A 15,801-nucleotide genomic window follows, 5' to 3' on the forward strand; every position below is an offset into this window, starting at 1 on the left:
ACACCACATACCACTTTTTTTATTATTTTTTTAATTTTTTCTCTTATCAAATATGTAGTAAATGGATGATTAATAGAAGAATTCTATTATTTTAAAAAGAATAAAACTAAATAAAATTTAAAAAATAAAAAAAATAAAAAATTATGTGATGTGTGGTGTATGGACTTATGAGTAACATAGCTCTTAATGGATAGCATTCATTTTCTATTTAATTATGATCCTATAATGTAGTATAAATGATTGACAGATAAGTAAAAAATAATGTATAAATTTAAAGTAATTTAATCTCACATCAAGAAATAATAAAAAATATATTCTTAAAAGTACATGTATCATATTCTATCCACCACCTTAAGAACACAAAACAAAATGTCCAACCATGACATATTACATGGACGCATCCTAACCCATCTATGTCGTCCTTTATATATATATATAGATTACTAGTGTCCACAAGATGAAAAGAAATTGTGGACCATCAGACAAATTGTACAATATATGACATCCATGTTCTATAAGAATTGTGAGTCACTATTTGTTTAGGTGTACATTGAATCTCCCCTCGATCGTTGTCCTCTTATTTTAGAGCAGCAGATCATGAATCAAAAGCCCTGGAAAGTACCTGGAAACGCACCCTCCAAAAAAAAAAATTTTTGATTCATAGATCTTGTAATAAAATAAAAGAAGTTTGTGATTCGATTTTCGGGAAATCTTGCTTATTATAAAATAAGAGTTTTGTTATATATAAGTCGGTATATTAATATACCATTTATTGTAAAACTCATTACAACTTTAAAAATTTTCAGTATAATTGATATAGAAGATTTTCGCGTAAATGGTACATTGGATGTATTAAAAAAAATGTTTGAAAATAGGTTTTTGCAGAACATAATAGCTGAAGATTTGAGGTTTTAATGCTTTAAGTTTTTAATATGGGTCGGGCTACTATGCCGCTCAGGCTTTTTTTTTTAAATATTTTTTTCATATTTTTAAAAATAAAAAAATATATCAATAAACTTAAAATTACTTTCTTAATCATTAAATAAAAAAAAATTGCCCAATAGTACACTGTAGTGGTACAAGTTGGGAGGCAAACTAGTTTTTTCCTTCTAATATTTACGTGTTTTTGGGTTGATTGGTTGAATTTTGGATCCTAATATTTTACAGAAATGCTTTGGTCCCGAATTTGGGACTCAAAAAGTCTACCGAATCCCTTTTTATTTATTTATTTAGTGATTAAATAAATTTTTTTAGTGATGTGATTTTTTTATTTTTTTTAAATATTTAAGAATATAAAAAAAATGACAAAAAAAAAAGGTGGATTCGATGAGCATTCGGGCTACATCCTTATGTGGATGTAGCACCGCTCAATATTTTATGCTAGTCGGCGGTGTGTCGAATGATCTGGTTTTCAACAAAAACAGGTTTGTGAATTGTCCATAGCTGGTCTGGGCCTTGAGAGCAAAACCTATCCTTAGTTTGAGTCCAAACTCAAACCCAAACAAAGCACGTAACGAAACAAGTCATATGTCTTATAGATTAAAGTTACCACTGAGATTTTTCATATAAAAATTTTAAATTTTAAGATTAAATATTAAAATATTATTATTATTATTATTTTAAAATTTAAAAAGATAAAAAAAAAAGTTAAATTACTTATTATATTTTGTATAGAGATTTGAAAAAATTGTAACGATGAAATAAGAATTTTGTATTTGAGATGAGAAATCTTGATGGCCAAACAGTACCTTATTTCTTGAGTTGAGACAAAGTAGCCTCTAGATACCAAATATCGCATGTCAAGTTGGGGTTATATATGAACTAATCATAATCGAATTCAATTAATTAAACGGATTAGATCCTTCAACCCCTATGCTATTATTTCTCAAACTAATATATATTGATGAATTACGAATTTGAAATCAGTCATTGAGAAAGAACCGTAAAAAAAGAGGCTAAAATGGAAACAAAACAAGAAGCATCTTCACTGCATAAATGGGATATTGATCCTTCATTATCCTGTTAAGATTGATTCCCCTCGATTTCTTGGAATTTAAGTACATAAATACTCACTTTTTGTTTTGTTTTGATTTGATTTTTGAGCGCTTGACCTCAGACTCAAATGGCTAGGTGAACACATGCAGACCTATTTTCATTTTTATGTTTGATACAATTGCTTGGCTTCCCCACCAAATCCAATGTATGATACAGTTAACTCCCTCCCCGCCAAAACCCTTGGCAAAATGCCTACTTCTTGCAGGAATTCAACACCTTCTCCACTCCCCCGAATCGACCCAGTTCTGTCAAGGCCATCAAGAGCTAGCTGTTCATTCATGCAGGAACAGGTCTTAAATTGGAAGTCTCAAGCACACTCGCAGCATATTTTCTTGCCCACAAGTCGTAATGTATAATTTCCTCAAGGGAAGGTGAAACCACCAATTCCTCCCGATGCTTCTCGCATGTTCGCTCCACAACCTTGAATATATCTAGATAGCCGATCCTGTAGGCAGGCAAACGTGAAGCTCAGACATCAAGAAATTGATCTATATGAGCACAAGATCGCATTATCAATGTAGATCTATCAAGAAATAGATCTATATAAGCTAAGACAATAAAATCACATTATCTGGACAAACAAGAATTCCACCAAGGAGGAAACCAATGTTTGAAGGGGTACGTTTGTATAAACCAAGAAACAGAAATACATACTTTTCATCGATAAACATCTCCACAGCTTTCTCATTCGCAGCACTAAGAACCCCAGTCATGGTGCCACCAGCACGTCCAGCAGCATATGCAAGATCCATAGAAGGGTATTTTACATTGTCGGGGGCTTTAAATGTTAGCGAACCAAGCCTGCATAAACCCATTTCAACGCGTATAATCAAAAAAGTGCACAGACAAGATGTTATAAACATGTTGACCCTTTTGAATTACTTGGAACTTATCAGTCATCACACCTAATCAACTCTTGGCAAGTGGATGAATACTTTTCTAAGTGAGAACGATTAATCAAGACCCTGAAGAACTAAAATAACAAGGGTTGGTCGGCTAATTATACCACTCTCATCCACAACTATGGCTGTCAAGACATATGGCCAGCATAATTTCTAGAGGGTTGGCTTGCCTAATAAGCCGACCGACCCTCTAGAAAAAGAAAAAAGAAAATAAAAAGGTCCCTGAAGTCCAGACACAATTTTCTGACTTTATACGAGAATCCAATATCATAATTCATCTGTAAATATAAAAAAAAAAAGTGGATGAGAAACGCGTGAATTGAAACCTCTCACTTTTATCCAGGGAATTATGGCAATTCATGGGAGTAATTTGTGCGAAAGCACCGGGTAATCATTTCAGATTGGTGGTGTTTGTGTGAGAAAGCCGGTGAAACAGTGAATCATCTCTTGCTACATTGTGAGACAGCTAGAGCCTTGTGATGTGAAGTATTCAGTTGACTAGGGTTAAACTGGGTGATGCCTGATTTAGTGGTTGAGTTATTGGCCAGTTGGCTGATGCCGGGTGGTGACCCACAAATCAAAGCTGTGTGAAAGATGGTCCCTATCTGCATTATTTGATCTATTTGGCGAGAGCGTAACGAGTGGACATTTGATGATAAGAAGCGGACACCAGAGGAGCTTCGTTCTTTATTTTTCAGCACTTTATTTCTGTGGACTATAGCTCTAGATTTTAATGGCTTAAATGTACATGATTTCCTTGTGTCATCTATTTGGCGAGAGCGTAACGAGTGGACATTTGATGATAAGGAGCAGACACCAGAGGAGCTTCGTTCTTTATTTTTCAGCACTTTATTTCTGTGGACTATAGCTCTAGATTTTAATAGCTTAAATGTACATGATTTCCTTGTGTCATCTATAGCGACCTAGATAGGTCTTATCTCTTGTATACCATCTTGTGTACTTGGGCTATGCCTATTCTTATTAATACTACCGTTTACTTATAAAATAAAAAAATTTATGGAAGAGACCCCACGGGTGTTTGGAAAGAAAATTACATTGAGCATAAAATCATAAGATGATTGGGGAAAGGCTATTTACTTGCAAAGATCAAGGCGGGGCCAAGTTACTTCAGAACAATAGATTCTGTCTGGCCACGACATTGTGTAGAGGATGGGCAAGCGCATATCCGGCCACCCCAATTGTGCCAGAACAGATGAGTCCTGTAAATAAAAAGAAATAATTAGAGATAGATAAAAGAAGATTTTCAAGATACAAATACACACACATATTTAAAAACATCTTCAATTCTATTTCACTGCCTCTATACAAAAGCATTTACTCATGTAAGACATAAGACATCTTATACATGATGAAGATGTTCCACTCCACGAAGCATAGAAATTAAACCTGTGTTTCAACCATTGAATGTATAATAGATTGCGGATGAATCACAATTTCAACATTATCATAGTCAGCTCCAAACAGATAATGGGCTTCAATGACTTCAAGGCCCTGTTAAAAGGGAAAAAAAAAAAAAAAAAAAAAAAAGAACTTAATTTCTTGTTGCAGGCAACAAATACACTAGCTGATAATGGAATGGCAGCACTGTATTTCAACTAGAACTACAGATAACATAAAGGTGCAAACCTTATTGAAAAGGGTAGCAGAGTCTACAGTAATCTTTTTCCCCATATTCCAGTTAGGATGCTTCAAGGCATCGGCAACTTTAACTTCTTTCAGTTTATCGACAGGCCAATCCCTGTCGGTAACCAAGGAATCAAATTGTTCAATCCAGGTTTCTTAAATGTTTTAAATACCAGAGGTAGGAGATGTGATACTCTGAAATTGACCGTGAAAGAATTCTACCAGTCAGATATTTTACAAGGAAAGGAGCTTTTAATGTTTGGATTAAACTGAATAACATATGTTATTGAACTCTTATAAAAGATTTTATTTGTGCTTACTATCTGCTCTTGAAAAAGACTATATTCCAGCTCACTAAAACTATTTTGAGTTTCAAACAAATGAACAACCATTGAGCTCTAAATACGTCTTACAAAACAATTTACAGGAAAAGACCCAAATGATGTCGAATTGTACTATTTTCATTTTGGCTACAATTTTGCAAAAGAGATAAACAATTATTGTTACAAGCTTAAGTGTTCTATAAATACCTGAAAGCCCCACCAGACGCTGTCAAAATAATGCGCCGAAGTGCACCCTCGGACAAGCCTTGAATACACTGAAGAAAGGAGATCTTTTAATAAGTGGAATTTGAGGCAAAATGATAAGATGATCGTTCAAGTGCTAGAGACAAGAAGTTATTTTAGGAATGCTTCATTGAACTACAAAACAAAACAGAAATAAATGCAATGGGGGTATCTGAATATGCATGATTTGTTGGATAAACTTGGCAATTTATAATCATGTTTTCATACCTGAAATATGGCAGAATGTTCTGAATCAGCAGGAAGAATTTTTATGTTATGCTTCTGAGCTAGAGGAAGGACAAAAGGACCTCCAGCAATCAAAGTCTCTTTATTGGCCAAAGCTATGTCTTTCCCTGCTTCTATTGCAGCTACTGTTGGCTGAGAAAGAATAACAAGATCGTTTCAGTTAGCTAATGTATGTTTATATATAAAAAAGTTTCAGGTTTAGTTTGACCATATTAGTGTTTTCTAGGGATTTACCTTTAGTCCTGCACAACCTACTATTCCTGTAACTACAGTGACTGCATCTGGGTGGCGGGCGACCTGAAAAATAATAGAAAGTATCTATTGAATAACAAGAATGTCTTTCATTAGTCAAAAAAAGAGCCAAGGAAGAAGATGGTAACAACCTCTATGACTCCTTGCTCCCCAGGAATAATCTCAGGCTTTTGTTCAATATCAGACAAAGCCTCCTTGAGTTCATCAACTAGGGACTCGTTTCTTACAGCAACTAATTGAGGTTTGAATGTTTTTACCTGTCCAGTGAGAACAAATAAGTATATAAAGACAGTTTGTTATAGTGCTAGTTTGATATTAAGGAAAAACAAGTAAGAACAAGATTCAGATCGTGCCATCTAAACCCCAGATTGCTAGGACATTAGGGGTTAAACCCCAGTTTGTTATAGTGCTAGCTGAGATTGTAAAAACTGCTACCTGATCAGCAAGAAGAGTTACATTTGAACCAGCTGCAAGTGCCACAACTCTGAATTTATCTGGATTCTCTGCCACTATGTCCAATGTCTGTAAAACACCAAAAAGCTGAGTATGAGCAACTAATGAAGGGTTAAGACAAACATGTCACGCCAAGCAATAGTTTGACTCCTGAAACAAAAAAAATCTGCCCTAAAAAATTAGTGAAGGTGAAAAAAAGGGAGCTAGAGATAAAGAGCCATGTCAATGCAAATTGCACAATCACCTTCATCTCAAACTACAACATGTAGAATATGGAATTGATACTGAAAATGAGAATTCATTCTGTAAGCCCATATGAGAGTTCAAAAGCGGCCGAGTAAATGCCTTATTGATGCGTTGCTCACCAAAATAATTGAAAAAAGAAAACGAAAAAATGTATTCATCTCAAGCTATTTCTTTATAGTGCCTGTTCGGTAACATATGGTGCTATCAATTTTTATTGATCTGAAAACCTGCTATTGTTGTCAGTTTGTACTTCTCTTTTCTTGACTTTTATTTCAATCATGGTTTTCAATATCTAGCTATTATCAACAACATGATTTGCAATATATTGTTGATAACAACAACATTATCTTATGACTCTTAGAATTCACAATTAAGAAAACAAAACATGTTTCACAGAAGTGCAGCCGCAAATGGCTCCTGAAGTATAGTTTTATCTTCAATCACGAATTAAATATCTTTTAACCTGAGTTCCGATCGACCCAGTTGATCCTACAATGGAGATAGGCTTTGGACCATCCCAAGTCTTACGACCAAGCTCTGGAACAGCTCGTCCTGGCCATGCTGGTGGAGGTGGCTGTGCAGAACAACAAACTCTTCTCCCATATACCGCTCTACAATCCTTCCTCTTTAAAGCAAACCCAGCTAAAAATCATAAAAAATAAAATCAAAAATTAAGGCCCTAGGAAGAACTGTATAAGTCAAACTAATATATAAGAACTGTATCAGCGTCTCACGAGTTCGAGATTGCCGAAAAACGGAAATCATAATTGTCAACAACAAAAAAACACGAGCACCCATCCATGCTTGGAATTACACTACAATTTCTCAGACTGTTTTTGAGTTTACACGGCAACAATTGATACTCAAATTAGTGTTTAATATGGCAGTCACACTATCTTCCATCCAGTGTAAGCGGAACCCACCTGAAAGCTTGGGGAAATAGGTAGACTTGCCGGAACCCAAGAAGGGGGTGGCCTTGATTTCAGCCGGAGAAACCAAATTCAGAGACATCAAAGTATTCAGCTTTTTGATTCAGAAAAGGTTTGAATTCAGAGGCAAAGAACCGGAAATGCTAGAAAGACTGGAGAGACTTGAAAAAAGATGCTTTTAGGCCAATTTGTAGCCACAGAATCTGCATTAGCTGATCGTGATATATAGTATAAGCCGAAGAAGAAGTGCTATAATTATGTAACCAAAAAAATGAGGGTGGGGGATAGAGTCATAAAAGGACAAACAGGCTCGAAAGAAGGATGAGGACGGCAGGGGAACCAAACTCTATGACGTCGTTTTGATTGGGGAAGTGGGTATTCAAGTTCAAACTTATTTTCGGAGAAAAAAAACAGAGAACATACTACAGCTAACATTTAGCTGGTAATTAAATACAAGAAAAACACCTGATAAATCTTAGAAAAAAAAATATATTTTTATGCTTTTCAATGCTTAAGGACAATAGTTAACTCTAATTAAATAGTAATTGGTTTTGTTTTATTCAAAATTAGATAAAAGAATCAAAGAATTTGTTAGACTCGCACGAGACATGTAGTCGATCGAGACTTATACATGACACTCGCTAGAGTGAAATATTATTACGAGATAGTCGATCGAGCTAAACAGTTTTGCTAGCCCGAAGACGAGACACACAAAGATCATGGTAGTACTATAAGAAACCCTCGACTGAAGAATTTCAACATTTTGCAAACATTACTGGCAAAAAATTAACAATCACTTCATTTATGTCGAAAGCAAGGTATACATATCATGAAGTCATGGAAATACAGTCAAGAAAAATAATAAACTTACAACTCTGTTTACAACTGTTTTACAAGCAATCGATAAAAATTGTGTCGATCCATTTAAAATAAAAGTTGTAAAATCCTTGGTAGTGTTTTCGTGTCAGATAGGGTTTTGAAAGTGCTTTCAATCTCTAATATGTCGTATGGTATAGTATTTCTCACGTTATGTTATATTCAACGCAAATGGTGATGTCCAACCAATGAGGAACGGTTGGAAATTAATGTGGGAGAATAAAGATTGATGTCCTCTATAGTCTATAGTAGTAGTAATCTAGCACTGAATTCCACTAAAGTTTAAACCATTAATATTTTCAAATTTAATAATAATTATTGAAAATTGAAAAATGCCTTGCACTGCTAACATATGCATCTAGCACTAGGGTACTTGGCATAACGTACATTCTATATGGACTACACATGACATTGCACTTGTGCATAATTTAATCACCGATTGGTGTATTTTTATTTTTTGTTTTTTTTTTTTTTTTAACATGAAAAAATGCTCTAAATTGCTTCTTCTTTTTCCCCTTAAAAATTAAGAAATATAAGGAAAAAAATCTAAAAAGGCCCCAATCGGTGCATTCTATTGATACACCCATAAGTAAAAGCAACCAATTTAATCACCTCTACTCTAAATATGATAGACAAGTTGTCACACTAATAAAAAATAATTTTTTTTCTCATTTTTTTAAGGTATAATCTACTTTTTTAGAATGACTTGTCTATTTAGATATTGTACAGATCATTTCTCGGGATTTCGAATCTCGCAAAAAGTGTAAAATTATATTTTAGGAAAGATTCATCTTTTCCTATTAAATTGTAAGGTGTTTTACTATATATTTCTAAGTATTAAAATAGGCATATTGTCATTTATCAGATTTTTAAATTTTGAAGAGATTGTCGTTGGTTTTCTTCCTCATATTCTTCTTACTAAGAGTACGTACGATCATGTAATGTGTCAGTTTTAATGAGTAAGGATATAATGTGTAAAATGCTCTATAATTCAAGAGTGACAAATCTTTTCAAGTAATACTTATGTGCATATATTGCAAGTTGACATTATAATTTATAATTAAGATCAATTTGAATTTCATTTTCATCCATGCCATTGCTAGCAATTGTTTGTTTGCTACTCTTGGACCCTTCCTATATCAAGTTTGACCAAAGCATCATATATATAGCAGAACCAGTAATTGTGTCGAGGGAGCCAACTATTTTAGTGTGTGATATATTTACATAAAAAATAATATTATATATAGTTTTAAGATGTGTAAGCTTTACGCATTACATTTGAAAAAAAAAAGATAGATTCACCATTAAATTTTATTTATTTATTTTTAATATTAGTTTTAGATTTATCTACTTTTTTCAAAAGGAGTAAGCCGGGCTTACATATTTTAGGATTGCAAACAACATTTCTCTTATGTAAATTAAAAAGTGATTGAAAAATCATAAAAACGTAACTAGAAACTATTTTTCCTATATATTGTTGGCCTTAAATATATATATATATATATATATATAGATTATATTTTTACTTTAGATTCTATATTAAGAAACCTAATATTGTATATCAAAAAACTTTGAAATCATATTAATAAGTTTATTATTTCTTTTAAATTTAATTTTAATTTTAATTTTGAAGAGACCACATTCTTAAAAATAGATCATATATAAAAATTAAACAAAATTATGAGACTATAAAAAAAAAAAATGGTGGTCACATACTCATATTGCAAAAAGAAGTATTTTCTATAATAATAATAATAGTAATAATAATAATGATAATAACAAATTAAGGAGATATTCTATTTCACCCACTTGTTTTTTTACTTCGTAACCCAAACCATAAAAATTTTCAATTAATTACACCATTAATTATTAATATGATCTAACTATATATTAAAATGGTGTCACGAAATTAATTTTAATTAATAGTTCATATTAATGGTCGAATAACATGGAATTTCAGGAATCACGAACCAATAATATTCCGATTGCTAAAAACAAAAAACAAAAATATTAATAGTACTAATACATATTTTGTCATGGTTCCATTTAACTAATTAAGTATATATGTCCGTCGATTAAAACATGTTAAAGGCCAAAACTTGTTTTATTCATGAGACAACTGGATAGCTAGAAACAAAGATGCAGTAGGTGAGGACAGAACATGAATCATTCAAGTTGTGAAAAACGTTAACAGAAAATGACATTTTTTTTTAGTCATCAGACAAACCGTGATGCATGCATGCAAGCATGTCCTAAAACACACGTTTTATTTTGGGCATCAACTTCACATTTAATGTCATTGAGGCTATTTTCAACAAGTTATAACTTGTTTCGTACGCTTTGTATTTTGTTTGTGCCTCTCATATTTTATAGTACATTTTACCTTATTCAACTTCAAGAAAAGCTCTCCCTTCTCTATAGGTAAAAGAACACGAAAAGACCGAAGACCTCCCTCCCCCAATCTTTTTCCAGTTTTTGTTTTCGTTTTGGTTAGAGATGTGCCCGTTTCTCTTCTGATAATAAGAACTGTTTTGGTTGTCATTTTGGTGGTTAAAAGGCCACCACTAGAGACTATGTCCCGAGGCCTCTACTTTATTATTTCACCCAGCTGGGTGGAAAGTCATTTCATTTTAGGGGTGGAGGTTCTCGGTTTCGTTTGGCCGATGTTCCCGACTGTTTAGGTATAGTCTTCTGTGGAGACATTTCAGAGGGTTACGGTGTGAGTGTGGTTAGGGTATCTTGCTCCAGACATGATGGTTTTGCATGTTGGTTTGGGTTGCTTCCCGCGAGGTAAAGGAGCTCTGTTTTATCCATGGAAAACAGAGGGTTTGTTTCGGATTATATGCTGAGCTACGTGGAGGGGTTAAAGCAGTTTATGGGAAGGAGCCTGGTCGCAACTCATGACAAACACTTCCATGGTTGGTGGTCGGAAATCGGGTGTTGCAGTGATTACACGATTTCGTAGTTTTTTTCATTTTTTTCATTCCGTTGTTAGATCTGTCAATCCTGTTTTTTGGCTTTGGGTGTTTGTAATAAACCTCTCGATGGCCTTGTTTTGCTGGTTATAAAAATAGAGGCTGATTTTGTCTCTAGTTTTAGCCTTTGCCAGCCCATAGTGGAGGTTATCGAATCTGGTTTTAGCCTTGAAAATGTTGTTCACGGCTTATTGGTGCTGGGAGAGGCTGACGACGACGAAGCTGGTTACGCGGACTGGGAAGAGATGGGATGAGGGTGGAGTGATCCTTTCATGGGGCAAGGGCTGCGGGGTGGAGTGGTCCATAGAGTACCAGAGCAGACTGTTTGGGCATTCGACGTGAGCATACAGCGTGGGCAGATGACATGGGCATACGGCGTGGAGAGAGCACGGTGTTTGTTTGTTGCTTTTCAGTTAGGGTTGTTTGGTGTTTTAATTTTTATTTTTCTATTAGGTTAATAAGGAATGTTGAAATAGACAAATCTCTTTCCTTTTTGGAGGAGGAGGGTAGTGAGTCCCTATCATTCTTTGAAGGAAAAGGGTGGAAAATCTCCTCCTCCTTTGGAGGGTGGGGTGAAATGTGAAATGGGTTTGTTTTCTCTGACAAGTCGAGATGGACATTTCTGTTTACAGAGTCTCGCATCTCATAAATGACTATATCATTAGAGAGTTTTCTTGAAATTTTTTAGACAGTGTCTGGCACAATGAAAGTTGTGTATGGGGGAGCTTATAACCGATGAATAGTTAGCTTATAATTGAGGTTTGTACTCGGACTTATTGGTCACAGCTATAACTTCCTTCATTCCTGAATTGAATTGAAGTCTATTTCAAAAAAAAAAAAAAACTTCAAGAAAAAGGCAACACTATTGAATATATAACATTTTTATTATTAGGGGATTCATAAACAAATTCTTTGGTGTTTCAATTTTATATATATATATATATATAATTAGGAGTTGTCTATATTCATATGCACTACATTTAAGATGTATTTGGTTAGTGGAATAATATTGTGTATTGTTATTCCTAAAGTATGAGTTGATTCACCAAATATTTATAGTAACAACAGTATGCATTTAAATTATATTATCTTTTCTCAATTGAAAAAAGTTGGGCTTCTGTTAAAAATTTATTGGATTTATCTTGTTTGAAAAATAAGAAATGATATTTGTAATCGTGAGTGTACAAACACTGCATAAATATTTTAAAGATAATTAATTATAATAATATTAATTATTTACGCACATTGTGCTAGCCTACAAGTAGTTAACAATAAAATAAAAAATTATTCTATTTAATACATAATTGGTACATAAATTAATGCATAATTATACTTGTAACTATATTTTTTCATGAGAATATTATCAACTAACATTTTGGGAAACCAAGTCACTTGAAACTCTTCATGAAGGTACGTACCACGTGCCTCATTTCCCTTATAATTTTGGTTCATCGTTATGAATGTGACAGTGGTTTGGATTGAGATAATGGTTTTAAATTATTTAAATAAAATATTGTTATTATTATTTTATAATTTGAAAAAGTATTTAGATTTAAAAAAATTAAATTATTTATTATATTTTATTAAATAAAAATTTAAAAAATTTATAATGATGAATTAAGAATACTTTCAAATCCAAACTGGGGAGAAGGTTTCCAAATCCGACTCCAAGTCCCTCCAAGAAATTCTTGTTCTGAGTTATAAAAAACGAGAGAAAAAAAAAAAAATGAAAGAAAATATAAACTAAGTTTAGCATAACATCAATGGACGAGAAAAAAAAAACACATAGAACATCAATGATCCGACTGCAACAATGCAATATTGATATGAATGCCCGCCCTTACAAGAATACCTCTTCACTATATTATATATACAGAGACAGCTAAAAAAATATAAAATCCATACAACATTTCCAGCACATGAGTGCCAGAAACAGTTTTTCTGATACTTAACCATGATCCCCGAAAAGCATTAACTAGGGAAGAGCACAGCACGGCACGGGTACACCTCTCATTCGACTCCGACAAGCAATGGTCGGCAAAAGTATGTGTCTAATCTTAATACACTCCAAAATATAAATAATCGATCGGTCCATGTGTTGAAATGTGAATGGCTTGTTTATGGGAACATGTACTGAGAGTGCACAGACAGATTGACAGCATAATATATAGTATTTCACTGTTTTAGCTAACGTCTTTGGCAAAGCTTTGACTATCTATAAAGCAGATCCATTATGCAGACAAGACCTGGAACATATTATATAAAACAAGTGGTGCTATAAAGAAAGGGCCTAGATATGCTTACAATATAACGAGTGAAAATTAAAATAATACTACTCAAGCACACCTGGTTGGTATTTGGTAATGGCACTCTCTGCTTTTATCTATTGCAACTTTATTCAGCCATGAAAGTCCATCCTAATCCTGGTATTGGACTATAGAGAACATTCATGACATTTAAACCATTTTGAAAAGTTGAACAGTATAGAACAGGCGTTTGAATTTTTTACCAACTGCCTTAACTGGTTGCTGCAGCACACTCGAATTTAATTATAGATTGAAATTTTGATGACTCAAATGTGGATGAGACTGTGTGCGCTCCAAATTTTCTTTTTGGGAGCATGAAGAATTGCCATATTTTTTCAAGAGTTCAAAAAATGCAGCTGGGACAAGTAGAAGTATGGGAATTAGAAGGCAGCAAAGCACCCAAATCTCTACAGGCAACTGAAAGCTAGTGTAACCAGCAGAAGCTTTTAGATTCCACAGGCGGATTTGTAGGTTGGATTCCATACGAATTTAAGCCAATTGATGTGTCCTTAAATGGTATCAGCTCTTATGGAAGAAGACAAGCAAAAGGATGGACTGTTGTGCAAAACACACACACGACCAACGATGGCAAACTAAAGCAAAAGCAAGCACGATCAAGCAAACATGACACAGGGTTGCAGAAATCTTATTAACCAAAGAAAATTTCAATCACTCAATCTCAACTCACTTTCTAGGACTTTTTGCTCTCTCACGTAATATACACTTATTTGATAATTGTTTTCTCTCAAAATATGCTGAAATTTGTATAAAACAAGTCAAATATAACATATTTATAGTAAACAACACTGAACCCTACTTTGACAAAAAATGCGTTCTTCGCTTGAGCGGCATCTTGAGCATGCCTCGAGCAAACAACCAATGGGCATTAGCACGAGCAGGGTGTCGAGCATAACTCGAGCGAACTCACAGGTTGAGCTTTGTTCGAGCTCACTATCGACCAAACTCACGGGTTTCTTGATTTTCTGTTTCCAGACTAGTCTCCACATGCAACCCTACAATCTTCCACTTGGAGATTGGGTCTCCACATGCCAACTATTGTTTCCAGCCAAGCCCTATCATCTCTACAGCTCACAACTCCCGTCTTCAAGTGAAAATACAAACTGAAGTCGAGCTCGACTTCAGTCTCCCACATACATCGCTCTTAGTCAGCACATCCATTGGACAACTCACAACTTCCACTGCACTAGGAGTATCTGATCTACAACCAATCTTGGCAACTTCAGCCAACTTTCCCAGGCTTACATGAGGAATGGCAAAGCTTATTCCTTTTGGCTTCCTCATATGTTTCGCGTGATCAAGCTTGCCTTTTTGCACTCTTGTATATCCTTGCACATCACTATTCCTGATGTTAAATATAAAGAGTTAGATCTCTTGCCATGTGCTAAAACTAGCGCACCTTTAGTGATCTTCCAAGTATCTCCAGAGAATGCTACTATATAACCGCTATCATTAAGCTGTGCCACAGAGATAAGGTTTTTCTTCAAATTTGGAACATGTCTGACTTGCTGTAAAGTTCACACGCCCCTATTTGGAAGTGTGATGCACACATCACCCACTACATCTAGTTCCTCTCCACCAGCAGCGTACATCTTCCCAAGATCACCAGCAACATAGTTTTGCATGATCTCTCGTGTGTGGTGATATGGAACGAAACCCTTGAATCCAACACACAATCATCAAATGGACTGTGCACGGCAAAAGTTAGGGCATCATGTATTTCTTCAGCCACTACATTCACTACATCATCCTTAATACTTTCTTGATTCTTGCAGTTTCTCTTGATGTAGCTCAGCTTGCTACAATTCTAACATGTGATTTGCTGTCCAAATCTCGTCTTGCTCTTCCTCCTACTCTTGGAGTTTGACCTGTCATGTCCTCTGTCCCAATTGTCAACATTCAGGGCCACCCAAGAACTCACCTTAGTCTCTTCTACATACCTATTCAACAAGGATCATGTCACATATGTCGTCGTAGTTCAATTTCATCTTAATAGCTAAATTACTCACATCCATCCTCATGATCTCCAAACTATTTGGCAGCAATGCTAACAAAATCAATACTTTGATCTCATCATCAAACTTAATCTCTATGGAAGTGTTAGGCCATAGACATACCATCCGACATCTTCAGATTGAACAATTTCTTCATCAGGTGCACTTTATTATTCACCAATGACTTTTCATACATACCTGACAAAACCGTCATGAGATCTGTCATGGTTCTCTCCTTACTAACATTGTGTGCCATTGTTTTGGAAAATGTCAACCAAACAATCCCCAAAACCTATCGATCTAACAGAGTCCACTCAACATCATCCATGCTATCTAGCT

General features: G+C 34.5%; 1 protein-coding gene across 1 annotated transcript; it reads right to left on the minus strand.

Moving 5' to 3' along the window:
• Nucleotides 1–1,961: 1,961 nt before the first annotated feature.
• On the minus strand, nt 1,962–7,564 carry LOC122282058 (1-deoxy-D-xylulose 5-phosphate reductoisomerase, chloroplastic). Its single transcript, XM_043093984.1, has 12 exons — nt 7,288–7,564; nt 6,828–7,006; nt 6,101–6,187; nt 5,797–5,922; nt 5,648–5,710; nt 5,396–5,545; nt 5,132–5,199; nt 4,605–4,716; nt 4,365–4,469; nt 4,056–4,177; nt 2,710–2,856; nt 1,962–2,500 (listed from the first exon to the last, which is right to left on the minus strand). Exons 1-12 carry the CDS (start codon nt 7,373–7,375, stop codon nt 2,332–2,334), a joined length of 1,416 nt encoding a protein of 471 aa, XP_042949918.1. The 5' UTR covers nt 7,376–7,564; the 3' UTR covers nt 1,962–2,331.
• Between the last annotated feature and the right edge of the window lie 8,237 nt (nt 7,565–15,801).

This window comes from Carya illinoinensis, chromosome 11 (assembly GCF_018687715.1).
Source record: "Carya illinoinensis cultivar Pawnee chromosome 11, C.illinoinensisPawnee_v1, whole genome shotgun sequence".
In the NCBI taxonomy this organism is placed as follows: Eukaryota; Viridiplantae; Streptophyta; class Magnoliopsida; order Fagales; family Juglandaceae; genus Carya; species Carya illinoinensis.